The 27,514-nt window shown below is 34.6% G+C and overlaps 1 protein-coding gene across 1 annotated transcript in view; it reads left to right on the forward strand.

Moving 5' to 3' along the window:
- The first annotated feature begins 679 nt into the window (after positions 1-679).
- Positions 680-27,514, forward strand: part of LOC106869785 (mannosyl-oligosaccharide glucosidase) — a 380,118-nt gene continuing 353,283 nt past the window's right edge. The window contains exon 1 of the mRNA XM_014915648.3: positions 680-2,146. Coding sequence (XP_014771134.1) covers positions 1,707-2,146 — 440 coding nt within the window. The 5' untranslated portion in view covers positions 680-1,706. The remainder of the gene's footprint in view (positions 2,147-27,514) is intronic.

The raw sequence follows: 27,514 nt of genomic DNA on the forward strand, positions 1-27,514 counted from the left end.
CAGGAAGCAGATGTTCTACTTACTCCAAAAATTAAAAAGAAAATTGTAACAATTCTGTAATATCTTTTATTCCTGAAAGGTAACAAAAATCAATCGCGAAGCAGACGACGAAAATCTCGCCTCTGTGTGTGGGTGTGTGTGTGTTTTACCAAACAGTAAAGAGTTCTAATAAAACTTTTCTGGATTAGAGTTACTTCCCTTATTTATTTATTCATTTATTTATTTGTGTCCCTACGTCAAGTTAGGATGTATTTTACGTAAATCGTTCTTATCAAACTTTAGTAAAATTGTTTTTCTCTAAAAAGAAATAATAATGACAGGAACAATTAATAGCTTTATCAATTTATTTAATGGTTGTCATTATCAATGTTTAAGATTGTTTTATGGGAAGTAATGATTTAAGTCATTTAAATTTTATTCTTGAATTGGTTGTGATTATGTCATGACTTTTTTAAATATTTAAACAACAACGAATCCCTTCATTAATAATTAATTTGTTGTTTTTCGTCGTTTTAAATGGGGGAAAAGGCTTGAGATTTTAAAACTAGTGTGCCACTCCTTCTGTATTAAGGGTCGTCCCTGTCAGTTACTAAAATTTCGGTAATTCAGCCACGAAGCTGAAGCAAGTTGTCATAGTATATTATAAGGTATCCTCCTTCCAATGACATTCACCTCCTGCACAGAAGGAATTTCGTTCGATCACTACAATGACAGGCTTCTATACCTCCCATCGAGCAAGTCACGACTGCGCTTGGAAAGCACAGCCGCTACTTTTTACCATGAACACCGTTACTACGCCAGCTCTCCCTCTCTCTTTTCCCATGTTATTGCCCCTCCCACTCCGTTGAAAACACCTCCTCCCACTAGTGCCTACGTCACTAACAACAAGAGCAATCACCATCATCACGATACAGTAGAATAGCATAAGCGGTGTAAGTTGCAGTAGTGGTGGCTGTGAAAACACGGCGATTACTGCTGTACACGTTGCCCGGCTTCCGGCGGTCTGTATCATTGTTGCTGTTTTAGTAGTGAGTTGACGTCTGGCTGGACGACAACAACATAGACAGATATCTCCATGCTGGAAAGCTGTTGTCTCACTAGTAAATACTGAGGTTAGTTTCTATTAACAAGCGAGATAGTCACTAAACCAAATAATAGATTATAAGTTATATAGAAACATGTTTAATCAACAAATAATACATAACAACCGACCAGCACATCAGATGGAATATTGCTGAAGCTGGAAGCTAGTTAACTAAAAACAAAACACTTCTTTATCACTTTTATCATCAGAAGCTAACGTGACACTACTAATACTACTTCCGAGTGGTGTATTTTACTTAACTAAGTCAGCCAACTGGAAACTTGTTTGATAACGTGCCAGAAAGGTAACGTTGAATGAAAGTGAGTCGCTGTTGTGTTTTTTAAACAACCACTTTTAAGTGTCAACTGTCCACAACTTCCACGTACATAAACAACAAAGCCACACTTGATTTTTCCCTCCCAATTCCAATATTAAGCTAATTATAATTATCAAAACTACTTTTTGACGAAGTAGGATAATCAGAAAAAAAAAGTAAAATAAAATATTACATCCTGTACATATACAAAGTACACACATACACACTCTTTCTTATATACATACATACACTGTGGACAACATATTAATTTGTTTTCAAAGGTTTATCACTTACTAAGGATCAACAATGGCTCGTAATAGCAAGGATACCCGTCGACGCTTAGCAAGTGGTGACAAAGATAGGGATCCTACTGTCCAAATGCACCACTTGGGTGGATCTGCAATAGTTGCTGGTTCTTCTCACAGCAATGGACATCATAACAATGGTGGAAACGGTAGTAACAATGGGAAAAGTAAACATCGACGCTGCCCGGCTTCGGCCGGCCGTTTAGGTGTCTGGTCATCCTTCGGACTGACGGACAGTGCAGCTGTTACTAAAGCGCTATTGGTCCTTCTTAGTGTGGTCAGCATCTCGGTCGCGCTGTATTACCAACACCTTGTCCATCTTCGGGAAATGACTGTGCGAACTCCTTTGAACTCTCCAAAGATGCTGTCCGAAAACAGTACGTCTCCTCTGATGGACCCTGATCGCTACTGGGGTACTTACAGGTCGCATCTATACTTCGGGTAGGTGCTCACGTTTTTATTTATTCATTTATTCATTTAACCTCATTATTGCAGTTGTGTTGACATTAATGATAACAAGGTCTTTAATTAGACTATTGTTATCAATGTCGTCGTCAAATCCAAGCATATTCCTACTGGATCCAAATAAACTTAATTGTCTAGGCGGACGTCTAATAGAAAGGACACTTTCTGTTTGTTGCACTTTAACCCCCACTCCCACTCTTTCCGTCCAGTACTAGATTTCGTTGGTAAACAGTTGTAAAACCTATTAGATATGTGTGTTAGTTTGCAAATATAGTTTGAAAGGAAGAATAATATAGATTCTGTCGAAAATAATACCATATATTCTTTTGCAGTGACCATATTTTTTTCTACCTGAGAATTGTCGTGTTTACATTTTCTCCCAGCCTCTCTCTGTTTATATGCGTGTGTATACATACACACACACATATGTTCATTATATATATATATATACACACACACACACACACACACACACGGAGTTTCAAACGCTATCTTACTTGTATAACCTTTCATTTAAATACAAACACACGCACACATAAATAGGCAAGCCTTAGAAGTTTGTTAAAACATGTCAAGAAAATTTTTTTTAAATAAAACAAAAACTCTAGAGCCAAGACCTTTTACACATTCGAATAAGTGAAAACGTTTTCTTACTGAAAGTAAATTAATTGTTACAAAGTAATTTATATAGAATATTAATATTTTCCATTTAGCGGCTTGCAATTTAAGATAGCTTATGTTTGGATATATATATAGCTTATGTTTGTATGTATATATATATATATATATATATATATATATATATATATACACACACACATACGCACGTATGTATCTTTAATGAAATCGTATGTGTGTGTGACTGAATAAAATGTTTACTATTGCGATTTGATCTAACACATTCACTGACAATGCGTATTAATATGATTGGCATTGATAAACATTCACTTGCTTTTTTTTTTCTACTTGTGTGCGTGTGTAAATTGGTAGGAGTTGTTTTTAAATACGTGTATAGTCACTGAGACGAAAAGATGAATTGTTTCCGTATAGAAGTATTCTAGATGTCATACACACAGATAAACTATACTTATACGTGTATTCATACACATGTGAACTGTTCTCTGCCATGTTTATGTATATGTATATACAACACGCACACATATAAAGCGTCAGATTGCAGCATTTAGCAACGGCACGTTCTGAGTTCAAATCCCGCTGTGATCAAATTTGCCTTTCATCCTTCCAGTGTCGGTAAAATAAGGCACCAGAGCAAGATCGATATAAATGACTACACCTCTTCGCAAAATTTGATGCCTATGCTTTGTGCCTATTTATTTGAAATCAAATCAAACCAATCAATTAATTAATCAATATATACATAAATATATAGAGAATTAATGTGTGTTTATGTGTATGTATGTGTGTGTGCATATATATATATAATTAGTGTGCATATATAAATATAGGGTTAAAGGTTAAATATATATACGTATACACAAATGCATGTCTATAAATACGTATACGTTTTTTTTTTCACTCGCATATATATTACCACATTGTTATGTGCATGTCTTGTTACTTGTACATGGTGACGTGTACTCAGTTAAACATGGACTACGCGTAAACTGTCTTTATACATGTGTACAATCATACACATACACACTGGTGACGTGACCTCAACACAGACAATACAGACTCGGTCTCACCTTTCGATAACAGTCCTACCCTCTACTCCATCCCTCTCTATAGTGTGTATAACGCATCAACCGCCCACCCGGCTCTCGATAATACACAACATGTCTTATTCAATCTCTTCTATTGTCAATGTTTTGCAATTTCCCGCTCTCACTTCTTTCCTCTCTTATTTATTTTTTTTCCCTCTTATAAACTTACCCCTCTCTGTTTATAAACTTTCTTTTTCTTTTATGTTTTTCACCAAGCTCCTCTTTCTCTCCATCTCCTTTTCTCTCAAACTCTCCTTTCCTTCCCTTGCTAATTATCGCCAGTATCTGTGAAAATGGAATGGCCAAGTAGAATAAAACAGACCCGATACTTGATTTACGAGTTCGAATCCGCTGCGAGCGCTTCGTTGACTATTAAACAGAACTATTATTTCACATTAAGTTCACCTGATTGTCAGAAAGGTAGCAATAGTACATGAAAATTGTTGTCGATTGCAGACATCCGTCGTTTGTTGTTGATGTTATGAGTCTCACGTCTGATCTGATCTGTCTTGCTTATATATATGGCTTTGTTGCTTGTGCCGCATCTTTTTTTTAAGTTATGAAGGTGTGATTTTGGAGAGTATCTCCGGCTAGACGAGCCTGTCTCCGTGTTTTTCTCCTTGTCTCCGTATTCTTTCTGTTGAAGAGCGTAGCTCGAAACGTCAAAGACTTTCCGTATTCCTGAGCGTCATACTAATACATCTTTTTGTTATTTACACCACCTGTCCTCGTCTGTTGTTGTTTTTTCGTACATTCTCCCATATATATATATATATATGCGCACACACACTCCAATATATTTATCTCTTATGTTTATTTCATGAAAGTGAGATTAATCCCTTGCTCTCAGGAACCCTACGGGACATTCAAAATACGTTTTGAAAAGGAATTATTCCTGTATTTTTTCTTTGTCTTCTCAATTTACTCTCCATTCCATTGTCTTTTTTTACTCCCCCACCCCTACCTTTTTCCTTTTCTTCTCGATTGTATCTTTTAAGTCTACAAATTTTCTTTCCAGCTCTATCTACCTCATTCTAGCTTTTTTCTTAATCTTTGCCAATCAGTTTGTCTTTCTCTCTGCCTCAGACTCCCTCTCAAATTCCCCTATTTATGTTTGTATTAAATTTATCATCATCATCACCACAAATATCATCATTGTCATGTGAACCTATCAAACTCCTTTGCCAACTTTGTTCTGTCCCCCTTTTCCACACGATCCCCGCTACTTTGTCCCACTTTGCTAAGGTGGTAGGGATATGTAAGTTGGCTATCATTCCCTCTAATGCTACCAAATGCCACTGCCTTTATGTAAATATTGATATAAGTGACAAAACTCTGGCTGTGTGTATGTCTGATATCAATATGGATCTTGGTGATTATGTTAGTCTGTACGCATGTTTACACACACACGCGTACAGGCTATCATAACATGTATATACATATATACACACATACATATACATTAAAATGTGCCTGTGCATATATATTTGTATGTTATGTATGCACATACGTATATAAATGTATGTATGCATATATATATATATATATATATATATATATATATATATATATATATATATATATATGCAAGAATGTATGTATGTATGTACATATATATGTGTGCATATATATATATATATATGTACGTATGCACGTACATATGTTACGTATGTACGTATGTGAGTGAGTGGATACCGTATAAAGTATCTTTAACAAAATAAAGGTGTAGATATTTGTACGTGATACGTAGAAGTGCGTGCATGATTTTGAATGTGTGTGCGTACTTCTGACCATTCTTTCTCCATCTTCCCTATTACTTTGCCATATTCCTTCCTCCGTCTTTCTAACTTAACCCTTTCACTGCTCTACACTTTAGTTCTACTCCATCTTCAGATCATTTTATTGGGGAAGGGTAGAAGTAGTAGAGCGCATTGGACAAAATACCTACAAGGTATTTGACGTAAACATCTGTTTACGTTTTGAGCCCAAATCCCTCCAAAAGAAGTTTGCCTTTTATATTCTGGAGTTTAGTAAATAAGTACCTGTTAAATACTTAAGGTTGATCAAGCATCAAAACATGTTGTAATATAAGAATTCATTATCAAATTATCTCCAGTGTCCTTGGGAGAGCATTAACAACACTACAACCCTTCCCCCCTATTCCTGTAATAGATGTATTATTGTATTCCTAGGCAAGAAATGATTCCTAAATCCTATCAATGCTCTCGACAAATAATCAATGTTGTCACTTCCCATTTAAGCTTTTTCGTGTCTATCATTCTAATGCTTTGTTTTCTACTAATTCATTGACCTTGGGAAAGTATAAACACCACAACTTTGTATCCATCTTTTACCTCCTATATCTGAGTCTTCACGTAACAAATTCTGATCTTGATCCCACCTGTCACCACCCTGCCAAAATTTGGGATATTGTTTGTCAACTGAGGAAGATATCTAATTCCTTCCTCCTAAGTTATGACGAGTTCATGGACAGCCACAGGCATTGCTCTATGGCTTTAAGCTAGATCATCCACTCAACTTGCCTCCAGTTCTGTTATAACCATTGTAAATTAGAATAACAGTGTCTTTGTTTGCTTTTTCGTTAGGAATACTCCTTTAATCAGCATCATTATGTGAATGACAACAGGTGTGTCTGAGGTACCTATTTATGTGATTGCATGTATTTAATTACATATGACTATGCGTAATTGAATGTAAATCAGTATATTTCGATTACGTGTGTGTGTGTGCGCGCGCAACTTTGTACATCTTTCTGTAACTTTATATTTCTATTATAATTAATTGTATGGAGACTTGTCATTCTGTCTAACTTTCTGACTTATTTACGTTTGACGCTATATATCTTGTGTAATTATAGATTACTCTCGTATATGCGGTTAATTGATTGGTCATGTGTGAACTATGCATGTATATATCTGGTGTGTGCGGGTAATTGGACGTATTCTTACTGTATAAAGCTGTTGAGTGGATGTGTACATACATACATACATGTTTGTACAGCTTACACACACATGAACATATCCTTTATAATTTGGAGTGGTGAGATTTGTTTTTAACATCTAAAGTAAAACGTTAAAGCTAAAATACTTCACGCACACATTCGTCCTGAATTTCTCAGACACATATTTTAGGCACATGCAATCTGTACCAACTTTAAAGTGCCGATAAAGAAGAATGCCGAAATGATAATTCCCCGGTTGTGTTATTCTACCAGTTATCTGGACAAGGGATGTGCCATTTGTTATTACCCTCGTACCATTCAAATGCCAATAAAGCTGGAAAGTTTTCAGATACTTCTAGAACACGTCTCTCTCTCTCTCTCTCTCTCTCTCTCTCTATATATATATATATATATATATATATATATACATATATATATATACAGACACACACACACACAAACACTCATAAACACACACACACATTAATGTTTGTTTTTATGTCAAATTTTATATTTTAAAAATCAATTTAACATCAAACTGAAGGATTACTTAATAGTTAATCGTTTTTACTACGATAAGTTTAATAGTGGCTTCGAAGTTTTGCTCGCTTTCGTCAGACTGTCTAATGAGGGCTACCACTATCAAAGTTTTCTTTGTAAAAGTATATCTGTCTATCTATCTTTATATACGTACAAAAGTATATCTATCTATATGTACGTGTGTATGTATAGTTAAATTTATGACATCAGTGTAGATATATATATAGCTATGGCAGTGATGATGGTGGAAAATGGAGTTAATTAATCACATAAACATTATTTCTATGGTTCCTTAACCAGAGAAATGGCAAAAGTAGAGAGGCAATAATGTTTGTGTGTGTGTGCGTGCGTGTATGCATATATGCACGTATGTGTGTATGTCTCTCCCTCTCACACATTTATGCACATATATGTATGCATATATTTGCATATATATTAATGTACTTATGTAAAAGCTTATATGTATATACATAGCTATCCCTAAAGCATCTTGCTTAAAATTTACGTAATTTCAGATGTGTTAACAATAGGTTATATTTTGCTTCATAACATAAACAAATCTATATTAAGCAAATTCAGTTTGGTGCCCTGCTGATGATGTGAATACATGTCAGTCTTTATTTACATGCGTTTATCTCAGAAAAAAACATTATAACATCCAGGGGAAAATATATATCCCTTTACAATATGCATGCCTCCATTCATTTTTAATTCAGTTTTCATTGTATATTTAACACACACACACGCACATATATATAAAAGACATTATTGCTTTCCTTCTATAGCTGTTGAGTAGTTTTTATTGTCTTTAATGAAAATACATTCAAAATATATTTGAGGAATTTTTACGAGTGTGTGTGCCTACTATGTATACTATGTATAAATATATATATATATAATAGGTACATTTACATGCATCTCTCTCTCTCTCTCTCTCTCTCTCTCTCTCTCTATATATATATATATATATATATATATATATATATATATATATATAGAATATGTATGTATAGATATATGTATATAGCTAGCTACATACATGCATGCATGCACAAATTGTTTTGATGTCAAAAATAATCTTTGCTATTCTGGGCACAAGGCCCGAAATTTTGGGGGGAGGAGGCCAGTTGATTAGATCGACCCCGATACACAACTGGTACTTAGTCTATCAACCCCGAAAGGGCGAAATACTGCTAAGCACTTCGTCCGGCGCACTAACGTTTCTGCCAGCTCGCCAGTGTCTTGCTAATGATCGCTAAGCTGCCTTGCTGAGTACAAGTCAACATCTCTTGTGTTGGTGCCATGAGAAAAGCAGCTAGTACATTCTGTAAAGTGGTTGACAATAGAAAGGGTATCCAGCTGTACAAACCAGGTTTAGTGACATGTACAAGAACTAGTTTGTAGAAGTAATGGTTCTTTATAGTAGATAACTTTGCTGCTGCCAGCCATGGGTAGTTCTACACAACTAATACATCAATGCATACTCTCAAGCATATATATACACACAGCTACTCCAACAACATTTACATACACAGGTGTTCGATAAACTCATAAGCATGCGTGAATTTGTATTAAACATACATTATTTTACATTTTCTTCAGTTATGCAAATTATGCAAACCAGTTTAGTTCTCTCTGTGGGACAGAAAATGAGTAATGTATCTACAATGTGATTTTTAATAAATATTGAAACCCATCAGATCAATCTTCATTATTCTGACCAGAGATAGAAGAAACTCGTAAAATTCTTAGTTTATTAAGAGCATATGCTTGTAAGTTTACCTTTCCCTTTCTTCATGCCATGCAGTGCTTGTATAAATCAATTATAGACATATTTGTCTGAAGGTTCAGATATATATATGTACCTATATATATATATATATATATATATATATATATATATATATATATATATATATATATATGTGTGTGTGTATGTACACACACACACACACACAAACAAGTGAATAGATAGCTGAAAGTGGCACTCAGCACATTTTGGTATGAGTTACATATATTTTTTAGTAACAGCTTGACTGAGTCAAGCTGTTATTAAAAATTACACATACATACATACACCTACATACATATATACATACATACATGCATGCATATTATTTATATATATATATGTATACATAAATGAGATGACAAAGGAAAACAACAGTTATGTTATGAACTTCATTAGCTTACTGCTGTTTCTGCTATAAGATGCAATAGAGTCATAGTTGAGTGCCTATATAACACCTTATAGCTTCATCAGAACACTTCATATATTCAAGACTCCAATGAAGCTATAAGGTGTTATTCAGACACACAACTACGAGTCCACTGCATCTTACAACTGTAAGCTAATGAAGTTCACAGCATAACCGATTTTTCCTTTGTCATCTCATTTTCTTATTACCACTCTATACTCGTCTAACATTTCTTTCCAAAGTATACATATATTGAGTTCTACACCAGGTTATTAGTCTTGCAATGCCTAAGCAAAATATTTATGTGCATTTTAATCATTGGCATCATTTTACATTGGCTTTCCCATGATTGTATCGAACAGACGGGTTGTTGTTATAGGCCAATCAGTTTTTATTCAAACTTACTACCTGCCTAGATGGGTCAGTTACCATATATTGCTTAATTTTTGGCATGACTTCTATGATTTATCACCAACACTACAGAGTGCACTGGGTGCAGAGTTTCATAGCACTAGCACTTAAAACATTTTGTCCATGTAAGGCTAGAGTTTCTCTTGCCTATGAACACATTTATACACTCATATAAATGTATGTAAGTATATAAACAAACACACATATGTACATATACAAACATATATGTGTGTGTGTGTAGACACTGACCAACAGAGTCCTACTAAATAGATCCTGTCAACTGTTATCTTGTACTATAGCAACAATTTGATCGGTACTTTGTGAATGAAATTTAGTTGACAGAAACTGGAAGAACCCTGTTGCACATGTGCACCCCCCCACCAAACACACACAGCCTCCTTGTATGAGAGAGAGAAAGTATTCTTATCTTACTTTTGTACACTGATTGTAAACAAGAAGTCACCATTCATACAAATAGTTGTATTTGTTCATAATCCTCTGCAAAACCATGTCCTGATTGTTCATTATTCAGTAGTCTAGTGTAAATATTACTTTGCTTAAAAACAGTTAAAGTTTGATGACAGGAAAAGCATGCAGCTTAGAAGAATCTACCTCATCAGTTATCATCTAAGCCATGCATGGAAAAATGGACATGAAAACTATAATGGGGATGATGATGATTAGATACATGTGTGTGTATGTGTATATTATTTATAGCTTTATCTACTTTGAGTTTCATTGTTCCAAAAGAGAATTATATATATGTGTGTTTTTCTGACAACCAATGGTCCAGAACCTCTTTTAACCTGGATAAATTAGGGGTGGGGTAATTCAAAATGCCCTGTAGTTGCAAGACTAATTCACTGTGCAGCCACAGGTGGCATTGTGTGTACAGTGTGTTTATACATGTTATTTACACTGCACTTGTTAGTGCTGATGCGAAAAGTTTGAGATCCTCTGCTTATTTTGCTTCAAATTACCCCCTAAGCTATGTCTATGCACCAGAAGGAGTGTCAAGCATATACTCCTATCCATATCAGCCAAAGATAAAGTAGGACTGTTCATGGTACTTTAGACATATGGGAGGTGTTTTAATTAGTAGATGAGTAGCATCATCACCTTCATCATCATTTAGCATCCATTTTCCGTGCTGGCATGTGTTGGACAGTTTGACAGGAGCTGGCCAGCTGAAGAGTTGCCCAGGCTCCGCGTCTGCTTTGGTGTGTTGATGAATTATTATGTAATCACAAATAGTCCAGCAAAGCGGTTAATCTGTCAAGGCTTTGGAACCAAGAATGCCAGAAAATTGGTGGCGTACCTGTATATATATATGTGTGTGTGTGTGTGTGTGCATTCATACATACATACATATATATGAATGCATTTGTGTGTATATATATATGTATATTAAGGAAAAGCATCTGAAACATGAGAAGGGTTTTTCTCACATATATAAAACTTTAAATAATGTGATTCTGAACCACAATATTAATACATATACATATATATGTTTGTGTATGCACGTACATACAATGGGCTTCTCTCAGTTTCCATCAACCAAATCCACTCTCAAAGTTTTGGTTACCTTGCAGCTATAGTAGGAGACACTTTGTTTTAATGGCTGTGAGGAAGCTATAAGATGCTGCACAAGCTCTCAAGCTCACTTCTTATTGCAGAAACAAATGTAAGCTGATAATGTAATTCCCATTTCCTTGCCATCCATAAATTGATATAATGTTCTGTACTCAATGCTTTACTCTAAAGCAGATGTGTATTGGCTTCTAACAACTGGGTATTAGTATCACTTCATCAGCATTGTTTTTATTATCCACTTTCCTGTATCAATGAGTCAGATGAAGTTCCTTGGTGGAGATTTTCTATAGCTAGATGCCCTTACCTGCTTTCTTAATCCTTCAAACATGAAGAGCATAACAGCCTGACATGTTTTCCACAGAAGATTATAAACAAATGACACGGTTTGTATGATGGTGACATGTTTTTTAACAGTTATCATGCAATGTCAAAACAGAAAAACATGCACGCGCACACACACACACACGTAGGTATATACACAAATATGCAATGCACATCTTTCAGTTTCTATCAACTAAATCCACTCACAAGGCTTTCGTCAGCCTGCAGCTATAGTAGAAAATGCTTGCTTAATATATCATATAGTGGGATTGAGCTCAAAACCAGAGAGTTGAGAGCTGAACTTCTTTGCAACCAGTCCACTTTTACATACTGGGTCGGCCAAAAGTCACCTGACAGTAAATCAAAACCATTTAATTCCAAGATTTATGTATGTTTAACAACTGAATGAATTTAATATAAGCATCTAAATATGAAACATCATGAAAAATGTTAAAACAAAAGTCCTTCTTGAGTGACACATTTTTCCATTCAAGTCAATACAGAATTACAGATAGTATTTATGGAATTTTGATTTACTGTCAGGTGACTTTTGGCCAACTCTGTATATATTTATAAGCTTCTACACTTACCTGTCAATATATATATATATATATAAATATATATATATATATATATATATATATATATATATATATGACAAAGTATAAATAATGGTCATTACATATGTTACCTTTATTGGAGTGAATTTGGCTTACAGCTGTTTCCAGTAATAATTATGGGTTCATTACTGAGAAGTTTCTCAAGTGATCAGTTGAGAAAAGTTGAACGACCTAAAAACTTAATGCTACTTTCGTCAGAGCCATTTCTTGTTATAGACAGATGACTCTTTAGTCTAGCCAATAGCATAAAAACCATTCTAGTGATGGTGCCATGATAAAAGTCACCAAATACAATCAGTGAAGTGATAGGTGTTATGAAGAGTATCAAGCTGAAATAACTATACTGGCATGAAAAGGGCAAGCATGACAAAACTCTCTGACCCTTCTAGGAAGGAAATAATTTAAAATAAGAACTAACTTGGATGATGGTGAAAATGTATTTTTATGCTATTGGCTAGACTAAAGAATCATTCTGTCCCAATGTTGTCTCTGTTTGCATTCCATCCATTTTATAGAGGTGCATTTTATTGTGGCAACAGTACTAGTGAGGTTGTCTTGTAATCTGCTAGTGTAAAAAGTCTGTACTTCCTTACAGTGTCTCTATTTGTTCTAAGATGTATAACCAAAAAGGATCAATAGAAGATTGATGACAGGACTTCAGTTCATAGGTGAGGGAAGCAAGAGTGTGATAGTTGAAACAGAGTGATTGAGGCAGTGCTATAAGGAGTAGTAGAAGAGAAGCAAGGGTGGCAGCTACATGGTTACTGCTACGAGAGAGATTAAGTTACAGATGGTAGAGATAGTTGATGGTAAGAGAGTGTGTCAATAATGAATGACCAAAAAGAGGGAGAGTAATGGAGGGTAGCATGGAATATGTGATAGAGTGTATTGGCTAAGAACAGATTTGATGCTATTCCTATTACATAGATGTCTTGTTTGGCAGGAGAGGTACAAGTGATAAGAGTGGCAGTAGATACACACCAGTCCAATACCACTTCACACTAACAGGATGGTGGAGCACATAGGAGAAAGAATGAACGTCAGAGATTGAGAGGGTAGAACAAATTTTGTGATTGCTAGTTAAATGGGCAACATGATGCACAGAATGGAAGAGATCTACTGCTATCATTTGGTATGCAGGTAGCATAGTAATGTGAATAGGAGAGCAAATTAGTAGAACGAATGTGAGCAAATGAGAGAAGAGTAATAGAGATGAATAATAAAGATAGAAAGAGATGAATGATGAAGAGATAAATGAAAGAGAAATGAGAAAGTATCAGAAAGGTGGAAAGAGCAGTAGATGAAAGGTTAATAGGGGTGTATTAGGCAGGAAATTGTTTATTTCTTTTGACCCCGTAAACTAACATTATTCAACATTTATTACCCCTGGTTTTCACAATTGGAAGGGCATTATACAGCACTGTTTGTCACCAAATATCGGTCCTTCATGATCTTTGTGAGGCCCAGTCATAAAGATGGTCTTCACCATTTCCTCCATCTCATTCCCAGGGTCATGTACTTACTTTAAACAGCCATTGTCCATCATACACTTGATATGCCCATACCAACAATCTTATCTCCTACACACTTGATCTGATCTCTGTCATTTATGTAAACTCATCTATACTATATATAAAACAGATGTGTGTGTAATCGCTTTTCACGTGAAATCGACTTCACCAAATGCTTCCATACTTGTAATGCATGAATAATTTGACCTCGGATAAATCTTAGGCTCTTCATTTGATTTTTTTAATTAAAAATAAATAATATTGCTTTATATTTAAGATTCACTTCTTTAAAAAGGTTCCTCAATGTCAACTTCCGGTATTGACGTAACAACGGCAAAAAGCTTCACTCTCTATTTTGTGTGTGAGTGTGTATGAGAGAGAGAGAGAGTAAATACTACATACACACCGCTCTTTCACTCTGTCTCACACACATACACACACACACCTTGACTCACTCACACTCTGTCTCTTACAAACACACACATACATAAATGTATACAAACATATTTACAAAGACATAAGTGTGTATGCGCGCGCGCGTGCTCCGGTATTGACGTAACAACGGCAAAAAGCTTCACTCTCTATTTTGTGTGTTCGTGTGTATGTGAGAGAGAGAGTAAATACTACATACACACCGCTTTCTCACTCTGTCTCACACACATACACACGCACACACACACACCCCTTGACTCACTCACACTCTGTCTCTTACAAACACACACATACATAAATGTATACAAACATATTTACAAAGACACACGTGTGTATGAGCGCGCGTGCGTGTTTGTAAGAGACAGAGTGTGAGTGAGTCAAGGGATGTGTTGTCATATGCATACATCCAAAGATGTATGTATATTTATGCATGTACATATACATGACAACAAACCTCTCTCTCACTCACACTCTGTCTCTTACAAACACACGCATATATAAATGTATACAAACATATTTACAAAGACACACGTTAAATGCGCGCGCGCGTGCGTGGGGGGTTCCACAATCGCCATTTATTTCAATTACTCTTGTGAGGATATTCACGTAAATCATTTTTTTCATTTAATCCCCATTTTAATTTTCGTAAAAGTTTCCAAGTACCAATGAGGCTTTTTGGCACATCTTCAATTTTCCCCATTCATGAGAGGCACCCAGCCATCATTCATCTGAGAGTCCATCTACAGAATGTCCTCTCAAGTTTCTATACAGCATATTTTGCCTTTTTTTCTTCAAGTATATAAGCAACAATTTCATTCCCGAGCAACGCCGGGTGCCTCTGCTAGTATTATATATGCTGCAGATAATGCTCATTTCATTTCTTTCTAGTCTTCACAAATTCTTAGCATTTATGGCTCACATCTCTCTACCATACAATTATAGCTCTTCATACATAAGTATCATGCAATCTGCCCTTCACCCTAAGAGAAAAACCTTTAGTCACCAACAGAGGTAATATCTGTCACCCTGAAACTTTTCCAACACATATTTACTCTGGCTACTGCTCTTTTAGAATTCCTGTCCTCATAGTTAATTAGATCACCTAGGTAACGAAAGCTTTCAACTACTTCTAGTGAGTTGTCCAGGTATTTGAGAGAATTTAATTTAATGGTGATCTTAGTGCTTACTGCACCTGCACATCTGATATATATGACAGCTATCTTTTCCTGTCTGTGATCAAACTACACATTGTTTACAGTGTTACACCATATGATGCAATTTTTATGTTTATATACATTCATATAAGTTTATCAAGTAAGATCGTTGCCAGTGCCCCTGGACTGGCTCTTGTGCGGGTGGCACATGAGATGCACCATTTTGAGCGTGGCCGTTGCCAGTACCGCCTGACTGGCTCCCGTAGGATTTTCGAGTGAGATCGTTACCAGTGTCCCTGGACTGGCTTGTGCGGGTGGCACATAAAAGACACCATTTTGAGTGTGGCCGTTTTCGTGCGGGTGACACGTAAAAGCACCCACTACACTCTCTGATTGGTTGGCGTTAGGAAGGGCATCCAGCTGTAGAAACTCTGCCAAATTAGATTGGAGCCTGGTGTTGCCATCCGGTTTCACCAGTCCTCAGTCAAATCGTCCAACCCATGCTAGCATGGAGAGCGGACGTTAAACGATGATGATGATGATGATGATATCTATGTATGTTATACATATGTATGTATGTGCATATTTATGTATATGTACATACATACATATATATGTATGTATGTATGTATTTGTGTGTGTATATGTATTATCATCATCATCATTTAATATCCATTTTCCTTGCTGGCATGGGTTGGACGATTCGACTGGGGTCTGGGAAGCCAGGAGGCTGCACCAGGCTTCAGTCTGATCTGGCAGTGTTTCTACAGCTGGATGCCCTTCCTAACGCCAACCACTCTGAGAGTGAAGTGGATGCTTTTTTTACGTGCTACCGGCACAGGGACCAGAGGGGGCTGGCATTGATCATGATCGGATGATGCTTTCTATGTGCCACCGGCACAGGGGCAAGGGTTCTGGCAACGACCACATTCAGATGGAGCTTTTTACATGCCACCGGCACGGTGACCACAACTACAATTGCTATTTGATTGTGATTTGATCTGATTTTGATTTTGATGTACTTGAGTCAATAGGTCTGCTCAAACACCAAGCATGCCGCCCTACGATCCAAGATACTTTTTGAGTGGGCTGGTTATGTGACACCTGTGTAGGTTACACACATATATATAAATATATACGACAGGCTTCTTTCAGTTTCTGTCCACCAAACCCACTCACAAAGCCGTGGTCAGCTCAAGGCTACAGTAGAAGACACACCCAAGCTACCATGCAATGAAACTGAACCCAGAACCATGTGGTTGGGAAACCAGCCTCTCACCACACAGCCACATCTGCACCTATATATATAAATAAATACAGATAATGACAATGATAGTGTTGGAGATGGTGCTAATTTGGTAACAAAAGCCCACACACACACACACACACATATATATCATCATCATCATTTAACGTCTGCTTTCCATGCTGGCATGGATTAGACGGTTTGACTGAAACTGGTAAGCTGGAGAGCTGCACCAGGTTCCAATCTGATTTAGCATGGTTTCTACAGTTGGATGTCCTTCCTAATGCTAACCACTCCAAGAGTGTAATGGGTGCTTTTCACGTGCCAGTGGCACAAGGTGTCAGTTGTGCGGAACTGGCATCGCCCACAACTACAATTTCACTCGGCTTGACGAGTCTTCTCAAGCATGGCATATTATCAGTATGTAATATATATATACATATATATGAATTGTTGACATGGTTATATGGTTAAGAAGTTTGCTTTGGAATAGCATGATCTTGAGTTCAGTCCACCATCCCACACCACAGGCAAATTCCTTTTTCTATAACCCCAAGCCAGTCAATACCTTATAAGTGAATTTAGTTGATGGAAACTGTATGGAAGCCCATTGGTTGATGACCAATGTTGATTTGTTTACGTCCCCTTCAAAGTTTGATAAAAAGATGCTAATAGATCCAGGCTTAAAATAAGCACTGGGGCCAATTTGTCTGACTAAACCCTTCAGGACAGTGTCCCAGCATGACCACAGTCTACTGACTAAACAATTAAAGGAATACAAAAATGTATGCACACTTATATATTTATGTATATGTCTATGAATGTGTGTGTATGCGTGTTTATATGATTAAATTGCTAAATGAGGAAAAAGTTACCCCTTTTTTGCCACTGCCCTGTCACTAATCCCTTTCCTCTCCTTTGTTCCCTGCCATATTCCCCAATCCTTTCTTCTTACCATTTCTCATCCTATTGCTTGGGATCATTACCTACTTTATTCTGTTCTCCCTCAGTTATAGGGGCCACTTCAGGCTTTATGACTTGTAAGTAAGGAGGCAATTCTCACCAGTGCTGGTGCTACAGAAAAAAAAGCACCCCATACACTGTGTAAAGTGGTTTATGTTTGGACAACATCTAACCATAAAAACTATGCCAATGTAGATATTGGTGCATGACACAGGCCTTCTATCTGACTCATTACACCCCATGAAACTGTTCAACTTATGCCAGCATGGAAGCTGGACATTAATTAATTGATAATGATGATGATGAGGATGATGATGATGATGATGATGATGATGGTAGTGGTGGTGGTGGTGGCAGTGGTGTGTGAGTGTGTATGTTTAAATGTTCAAACACTACTTGCACTTCACAGTACTGAATAGATAACCAAGCAACTGCTCCCTTCATCACCTCCATCAGTCTGTTTGCAGGTAAAATTCCCTACATTAGTTCACCTAGGTAACCAATATTTATTCTATGGTTATATCACAGTATGCAGCTGCAAACAGTTCAAGATTACAGAACTTCCTGGCAGATAACCTTGTTGACTGTAGTATGCAAACTTTTGTGTCCTGTTCCTACCCAACGCCACAACAAAGTGATTGCTGTACCTTTAACTTTAAGCTCCGTAAAATATTTTGTTCAATATTTTGACCCTTTCACTATTTTATTTCTAACTTAGAATATTCTGTGGTGAATTGTAGTTGCTGTATGGCCAAACATTCTAATACTTATATTACAAAGCTTGAGGCTGGCTTCAAAGAGAAAATGAAGAATGATCTGTTATTTGGAAGATCTGGTTTTATGGCTTACATATTTTGGAGGAACAGAATTTATTGCTGGTTCTCCTAGAGAACAAAGAACAGAACAACCAATGGTGACAAGCTCTGTGTATGTACATAGGTGTCTACTGGAATATGTTCATGTATATATGTGTATGTATAACTACATGAATGTTTAGTTTTGTCTTGGTAATATGTATGTGTATGTATTTGGATATGTTTTGGTATGTTTGAGCATGTTTTTAGCTGTGTTTTTATGTGAGACTATAACTTTATATCTTTGTATATCTGTACACACATGCACACACACATGTATATATATAAAGAGAAAGATGTGTATGTATATATATATGCATGTATATCTTCATATATCTATATGTTTGAATGTTTAGTTTGTGTCTGTTTATATAAGATATGTGTTTGTGTAGCTATATATATGGACAGATGTGAAATGTCTTCATCTCATAATGGTTTCATACTACTATTGGTGGGAACACATTCAATAATTTATTGAAAAAGAAGTGGAAAATGTTTTAATAATGAATATTGAGGTCTCCTGATAGACTGATCATATAACTGAGTTATGTAATAGTGACTAATTGATAGAAGGAGAAGAAGATAAACGAGATGAATATAATCCTAAGGTTTTAGCCTGTTGATCTGAGGTCAGGCCTTGATCAGAAGTGCAATGCAGGACTTAGTTTCAAATATTTGTGTGTTTGTGTGCATAAGAGAGAGAGAGAGAGAGAGAAAGAGAATGGGGAAGAGAAACTTCTTTCACTCTCATGTCTAAGTTGATTGAAATTATAGTTAATGCTATTGTTACACTTGGGTATATATATGTAAGAGTGAAGAGAACCAGCAACTCTTCTGCTTCTGGCTATACCTACAGAAGGAATTGAACAAAGCACACTGTAATTGTGCAATACTGCCTTTGCTTGCAGCAACAAACCACTTGTACCAAATATCATCAAAAGTTAAGTATCTTGTTCAAAGACTACAACACAACACATTGGCAGTATATCAAGCAGTAGCTTGACCATCTACATCACTCATGCTTGCATATATATAGGTGTGTGTGTGTATTTATATATATAAGTCAGTAAATAGTGGGGTTGTGTTAACCGCACGTGGAGAAATAATAGGAAAATGAAGAATAAGGCAGAATGCTAAACTGGAAGCATATTTTAATAAAGACTTCTAACTGGCTTTCATTGCGAAGCAAATTTTCAAGAAGGAGAATGAAAATATTTTTTACAAAGAAGTACAAAATTAAGAAAATAATATATAAAAAAAATAATATATAAAAAAATAAATATACCAATACATTATATTGTCTTTGAGCTTTTGAAGTTCAATGGTAGTTCATGTATATAATGGTTGGAAAAATAAGGATGCATGAGAATTGAGTTGTGTTAGGTTTAAAAAAGGGATAAAAGTTTGTGTTAAGCAGGAAGTGTGGTGTCAAAACAGGAAGTGTGGTGTCAAAACAGGAAGTGTGTGTAAGGGGAGACAAATGTTTTTAGTTGGAGTTATGAACTCTTTTTCAACAGGAAAAAGAGTTCATAACTCCAACTAAGAACATTTGTCTCCCCTTACACACACTTCCTGTTTTAACACCACACTTCCTGCTTAACACAAACTTTGATCCCTTTTTTAAACCTAACACAACTCTCAATTCTCATGCATCCTTATTTTTCCAACCATTATATACATGAACTACCATTGAACTTCAAAAGCTCAAAGACAATATAATGTATTGGTATATTTATTTTTTTATATATTATTTTTTTTATATATTATTTTCTTCATTTTGTATTTCTTTGTAAAAAACATTTTCATTCTCCTTCTTGAAAATTTGCTTCGCAATGAAAGCCGGTTAGAAATCTTTATTAAAATATGCTTCCAGTTTAGCATTCTGCCTTATTCTTCATTTTCCTATATATATATATATATATATATATATATATATATATATATACATGCAGTAATCCCTCACCATATCGCGGTTCACCTATTGCACACTTGGTACACCACAGATTTTTCTGGCTAATATATGTAAATTTATGTCGCGGACTCCTCAGTATATCTGGGTTTCTGTAGCCGATAGGTATTTATATTTTTTAGATTTTAATCATTTCTGTGGAAGGTTTTGCGACATAACACCCACGATAGTTGAGGGATTACTGCATATATATTCATATCTATATATATGTATGTGTATATATATATATATATATATATATATATATATATATATGTATTCATGTGTATACATGTATGTATTTATGTATACGTGTGTGTATATATGTATGTATTCATCTATATGTGTGGGTGTTGTATATATATATATATATTGTTTGTAGAAAATATGAATCTGAAAGAAGAAGCACATTCTAGGGTGTAGAAGCAGTATATATTAAAAATGGGGAAGGCCAGTTTATGGGATTACCTTAGGTTTCCTGTCCATAAAGAGTTTAGCTTGAGTGAAACAATGACATGCTGATGATACGCCATAAAGCTAAACCCTTTATGGACGAGAAACCTAAGGTAATCCCATAAACTGGCCTTACCCATTTTTAATATATATTGTTCTACACCTTAGAGTGTGCTTCTTCTTTCGTATTTATGTTTTCTACAAACAATATGTGTGTATATATATATATATATATATATATATATATATATATATATATATATATGTACATATATATATATGTATGTACATATATATATATATATATATATGTATATATATATATATGTATATATATATATATATATATATATATATATATATATATATATATATATACATACATATACATATGTATATAACTAGATATGAATCATTTTAAGATTCATCATATTCTCATCTCTCTAAAATCACTTATATATCACACACACATGTGCACACACGTATACAATGTGCCACCCTTAGTTTTTTGCCTGTCATATTCACTCACAAGGCTTTGGTTGGTTTGGGACTACAGTAGGAGACACTTATCCAAGGTGGCATGCAATGGGACTGTACCCAAATACAAGTGGTTGTGAAGTCCTTTGTTTTTTTGAAAGGGAATAGCAACTGGCCATAATGTCACCAAGGGATGTCAGTATGTCATTGTTTCACTCAAGCAAAGGTATGGGATGCCAATATTCATGCATGCATGCACACACAGCCATAAAATCCTTCTTCAAATCCATCCTCATGCAATCCATGTTAAATGGATGTTAAACAAATGTTTTTTTCTAGATTTGATTAATTTTATTCCATTCCTCTTATTGTGTTCATGTAGGAAATCAGTTTGTATGTATTTGGACTTCTGTGGAATAGATTACCATTACTCAGTTCAATACACAATATGATTTCTGTCTCTGGATCCGGAATTCAAATCCTGCTCTAGCCAGCCTTACCTTTCATCTTTCTTAAAGTATGATAAAATGTAATAATCTATTAAATTGGTTTGATTGTCTACACCACTTCCCTTCTCTACAAAACATTGTGCTTTTGTAAGAATGCTGTGCAGATTAGAAATTTACTCATCATTTATTAAAGTTGATTTGGTTGACTGTCTCTCTTCCTTTCTCAATGCTACAAATATTTTGTGGAGTTACAATTCTGAAAAGATATAATGGTAAACTACTGTAGACAAATGTATATGGTAATTAATTACAGGTCTTATATTCATGGTAATTAAAGTAATTAATTATAGGGCTTTTTATTTAACCTTTTAGTATATAAACCAGTTATATTCGGCCCAAATATTCAACCTTTTATGTTGAAACTCTCTTGTCACACCTACCCTACAATGTCATTCTAAATATTTAACAGTTACCTCATCGAAATCTCAAAGCTACAAGATAATGTATGATTAATTCAACACAATGTGAATAAATAAACATTACACTAGACAAAGTTACTTGAATGCTAGAGAGTTAAATAAATTTCTTTAGTTGTTGCTGTTGGCAGTGGTAATGTTTTGCCCCTAGATTATCACTGATTGAATAGACCTGTAATCAAACATGTTCTAGTCATGAACATCCCATCTTTTTGTGTCCCTCGTACTATATTACTGTATCTTCTTTATTTAAGACAATACAGTATGATTTGAAGAATATTTTGTTACTATTTCCAACAGGTTCATTTGAAATATGTTGTTTCTAGAGTGATAAAGGTTTGTAAGACTATCACTAGTATTTATAAGTTGATTACTTCAAAATAACTCGTGATGCACATTTCTAAAAAATTTTCCATCATTCAGTGTGTTAGAAGTTAGTTCTATTTTATGTAAATATTATCTTTGCATATAACCAGTAAGGTCATTTTGGTAAAGAAATTAATCAATTAAACTCAGTCCCAATATTTTCCAGAACTAATAAAAACATACTAGTAATATATTGTGACTGAAGAAATAAAATACAAAGATTGTAGTTGAGTTTGAACTCAGAACATTACAGAAACAAAACTGAAAGTTATAAAGTATCAAGTAACCATTTCTGTAACCATTTCTATCTATTCATCACCCTTACATTGAAGGACAGGTGTCAAATCTAATTATCAATATGAAATGCATCTTCAATTTTGGTGTGGTTTGCAATATTTTGGAGTGCTGTGAAATTTACATTTCAGTTTTGCCATAATACCATAGCACTCTTTCATATTCTTTAAAAATAGCTCATAAAATTATTAAGTTTTTTATTAACAATGTATTTAATGTTAGAGAATTTTTTAAAAAATAGAAATCAAAGATAATCAAATATGTTGTCCATTCTTCCATGTTAATGCCAATTTCTTTAGTTGATATGAAGTTAGTTGTTATAATAGATGAATCATAGTTGACTAGATCTTAACCCTTTAACATTAATCTGGTTGTATTCGGCCCAAATATTCTGCATGTTTTATGTTTAAACTGACCAGATCCAATCTCTCACAGCTACCCTACAATGTCATTTTTAAAATATACAGACACATTATTGAAGCTACAAGATAATGCATGATTAATTCAAAACTATGTGAATTAATAAGCATTATATTTGACAAAGAAGTCTGAGTGCTAAAGAGTTAAATATATTAATTGTAGTTGGAATGGCATGGTTAAGTAGTTATTGTGTGTTAAGTGGTACTACCAGCTTGTTGGTCTTTTGTTCAAACTCATTGCAATTATTTCATTGATCTTGTTTAGCTTCAGGTCAGTGATGGATCAGAATTATTATAAAAGTATTCCATCTATGACCATCCCATTTTTTTGTATATCTAGCTTTACATTTACCAATGTACTTGTTCCTTTATAAAGATAGCAGAGTATGAGGAAATTTGGCTACTATATCTTGTAGGGAAAGTCACCATGTAGAGATTCGCTCATTGGTTCATTATTGCCTTGTTTATTTTAAGCAGTTCATTTAATTCAATATGTTTCAGTTCACTCATTTGCAGCAACAAAGTGCCAGATTATTTGAAAATATTACCCTAGATGAGATAATATATTTTTCAAAGTGGTTTCATGAAACTAGTGAAAGCTAAGTCTCATTACAATGATACATCTTTAAAAATTGGTCTCACTCGGTGACTTGATATATTATTATTGCTAGCAGGAACCATGCATGCATAGATACAGACATGCTGACACAACAAGATGTTCCGTTTTCAGCACTTCATTGTATTTGAATACCTCAACATATCTTTGCATCATTATTGCTATTATGAAAGCTAAATGAGTTGACTAATCCAAATCTCTGCTATTTTGTAAGTATTTCCTTTACATGTTTTAAGATTTATTCCTCTTGGCTGTTCTCATACAAGAATTGCATTGTTGTCATATGTATATATGGAAGGAGGTTCCAATGCAATAGAGCACAATGCTATTTGTTCAAACTTGTTATATCTGACCTTGCTGACACATTACTTTTTAGTTATAGGAAAACCCTCCCATTAAACCACACAAAATGTCATTTTTTTCTCTTCATCATTTCACTCACTTTTTTTTTATGTGAATACATCAGCATTGTTATTAGCAATAATAAAAGAGTGAATATTCTAAGTATTTTATGTCTATACAGTTACTTTATTAATGTTTTGCTTCACATCTTTGAGGTAAATTCACTTCTCTCCTCCTTCTTTTAACCAAACTATGACTGCTGTGCATAATTATAGCTTACAGTTAGGCATTTTCCAGATGTTACCCTTTCAGACTTTCAATTTTTCTATTCATTCTTTCATCCATACTCTTGATAGGGAAAAGGATTGACACTGTCAATTGTTAAACTGCATAAAGGTACCCTATTAGGTTTATATCATAAAGGCATATATAGCCTAGTGGTTAAGATGTTCAACTCATGGTTATAAGGTTGTGGTTTCAATACCTGGATCCAATGGTTTGTTGCATCTCTCATAGGTGAAGGGGCAAAAAACAAGGATGTCTGTCTGCTTACATCTACATATGCATCTAAACCAGTTAGCAAAAGCATGGTACATGTTACCAAGCCATACCAATTTGCAAGTGATAGCTGTACTAGTCCTGTACTACCCATTCTCAGGTTTTAAATTATTTGATGTGCCTCTCTGAAATTCAATCCCCAACAACACTATCATTCCAAAACATCAATAACTTATACATGTTTGAACCCCAGTCAATAAAGGAACCTCCATACAGTTACTCAATCTGCAAAAAATAGCAATCCAATACCTCTTATATTATGTCTTTCTTTCTTCACTATCAGATCATAAACAACTGTTGGTGACTAACTTCACAAATACTATGCGCTTGTCAAGTCCATTGCTTTCCTTTATATTCTGAGTTCAAATTCCATTGAGGCCAATTTTGCCTTTTACTTTTCTGAGGTTGATGAGATTAAGCATCAGTTCAAGGGAACAGATTGGTTGAATTGTTAGAGCATTATACAAAGTCTTTCAAGGTATTTATTTTGACTGAGTACCCAAGCAGGTGTGGCAAACTAGTCTGTATCTAAATAACAAGATGGTGTCTTTAAAAAAAATATGTAGAAGAAAGGTAGTACCACAGCATGGCTGTCTAATAACTGAAACCAGTATTTGAATTAAAGAAAGAATGGTACTTTGAGGGTGCATTTCAGAATCTTATGGCCACAGTCAAATGACGGTTTCTTGGAGTTTGAAAGATTGTTAGGGTCAGCTGCTGAATCATGATTTCTTTGGCATTAACTAAAAACTCCTCTCACTAAAATGTTAATCTGTCACAGGTAAATTTTCCTTTTTAAAGTCTGCCACTAATGTTGTTGTTGTTGTTTTGTTCCTGGTCATCAGTGACCAAGCAGACATATTATCAAAGTATTCAAGCTATGACTATTCCATCTTTTATTCAAACAGTTTATCTAAAACTACATTATCCAGTAGTTCCTGAATTTCTTAAGACTGTAAGATGTGATTTGGTTACTATTTTTAGCAGACCTAGCAGCCATCAAATGACTTCCTCATTGTGTCCAGCTCCGAGACGCAATTACAATGCAACATCTGAAATGGACTTGAACTCCTAACTGATCTTCACTCCAGCAGTGCAATCAATGCCTTATTCACTTGGCCATTTTAACTCTATAACTCTATAACTCAATCTATGGAGAACTGCAGACGGTCATTTATCTAATATTCAGTTTGATTTCTTTCTGCTTAACTTCAGCAAGCTAATTTCTTACACCACTTGGCTATGAATACAAGTATATGTGTCTATAGTAAGTGTAAAGAAAAAAAAAAGATGTAAAGGCATGGTACAAGATAGATACTTAAATAAATATTGGAGAGCATGAAAGAGAAATTGTGTGCGTATGTGTGAGAGAGAAAGAGAAAAAGAGAGAGGGGGAGCTGAGACAGATGAGACACACACATACACACACACATATGCACAACAGTCAATTTTTCCATCTCCTCCGCTCACTAACCCACTTTGTATTCTACTATATATAGATTTCGTATCATAAAAAGATTTAATTTCCATTAATATATAAGATAGTGTGTGCTTGTGTGTATGTCTATGTTGGACATATATATATATGTATGTATATATATATATATATATATATATATATATATATATATATATATATATGTATATATATATATATGTATATATCAATCATCTATGCACCAACACAGCATGAATACTGAACAGTCCATCTTTATTAAACTTATATGCATATATATACATATGTATGTATGTATGTATGTATTTATGTATGTATGTTTGTATGTATGTACGTATGTATGTATGTGTGTAGTATGTATATATGTATACACATGTTTGTATATGTTTATGTGCATATGTGCATGTATATGTGTGCATATATATATATATATATATATATATATATGTATATGTATATACACACACACACATATATATTTCTTCTGTTTTCTGTTTTAAATAGAACATTTGCAAAGACAAGAAAAATAGATTTAAAACTTCAATGCTTATCCTGGAAATATTTTTATTCCAACGTGGCTACTTTCGTTTTCTTTTGTATTCATTATCCTTGTTATTGTTGCTGTTGTTTTATTCTTCATCTCCTCTTTATGTATTTATATTGTACTCATTGTTTTTGTGTCTTTTCTATATAGTGTTTTTTTTTTTTATTCTTCGTCTTTCATTCTCTCTCTCCTTAGACATTATTCTCCCATTCTCACCTATTCTACTATTCTTTAATCCTCACAAAAACCATTTGTATGTGTTTGTCTTTTACTTACTATATCTATTTTTAATATGTTTATGTATTTCCCTGTTTGCTTTTTGGGGTTTTTTTTTTCTTTAGTGTATCATTATTTTTTCTTTATCATTTCTCAGTTCTGTTACAATCTTTTCTCTTCGTGCATTGCTTTTCTAAATTT

This window comes from Octopus bimaculoides, chromosome 2 (assembly GCF_046866305.1).
Source record: "Octopus bimaculoides isolate indiv1 chromosome 2, ASM4686630v1, whole genome shotgun sequence".
NCBI classification, from domain to species: Eukaryota; Metazoa; Mollusca; class Cephalopoda; order Octopoda; family Octopodidae; genus Octopus; species Octopus bimaculoides.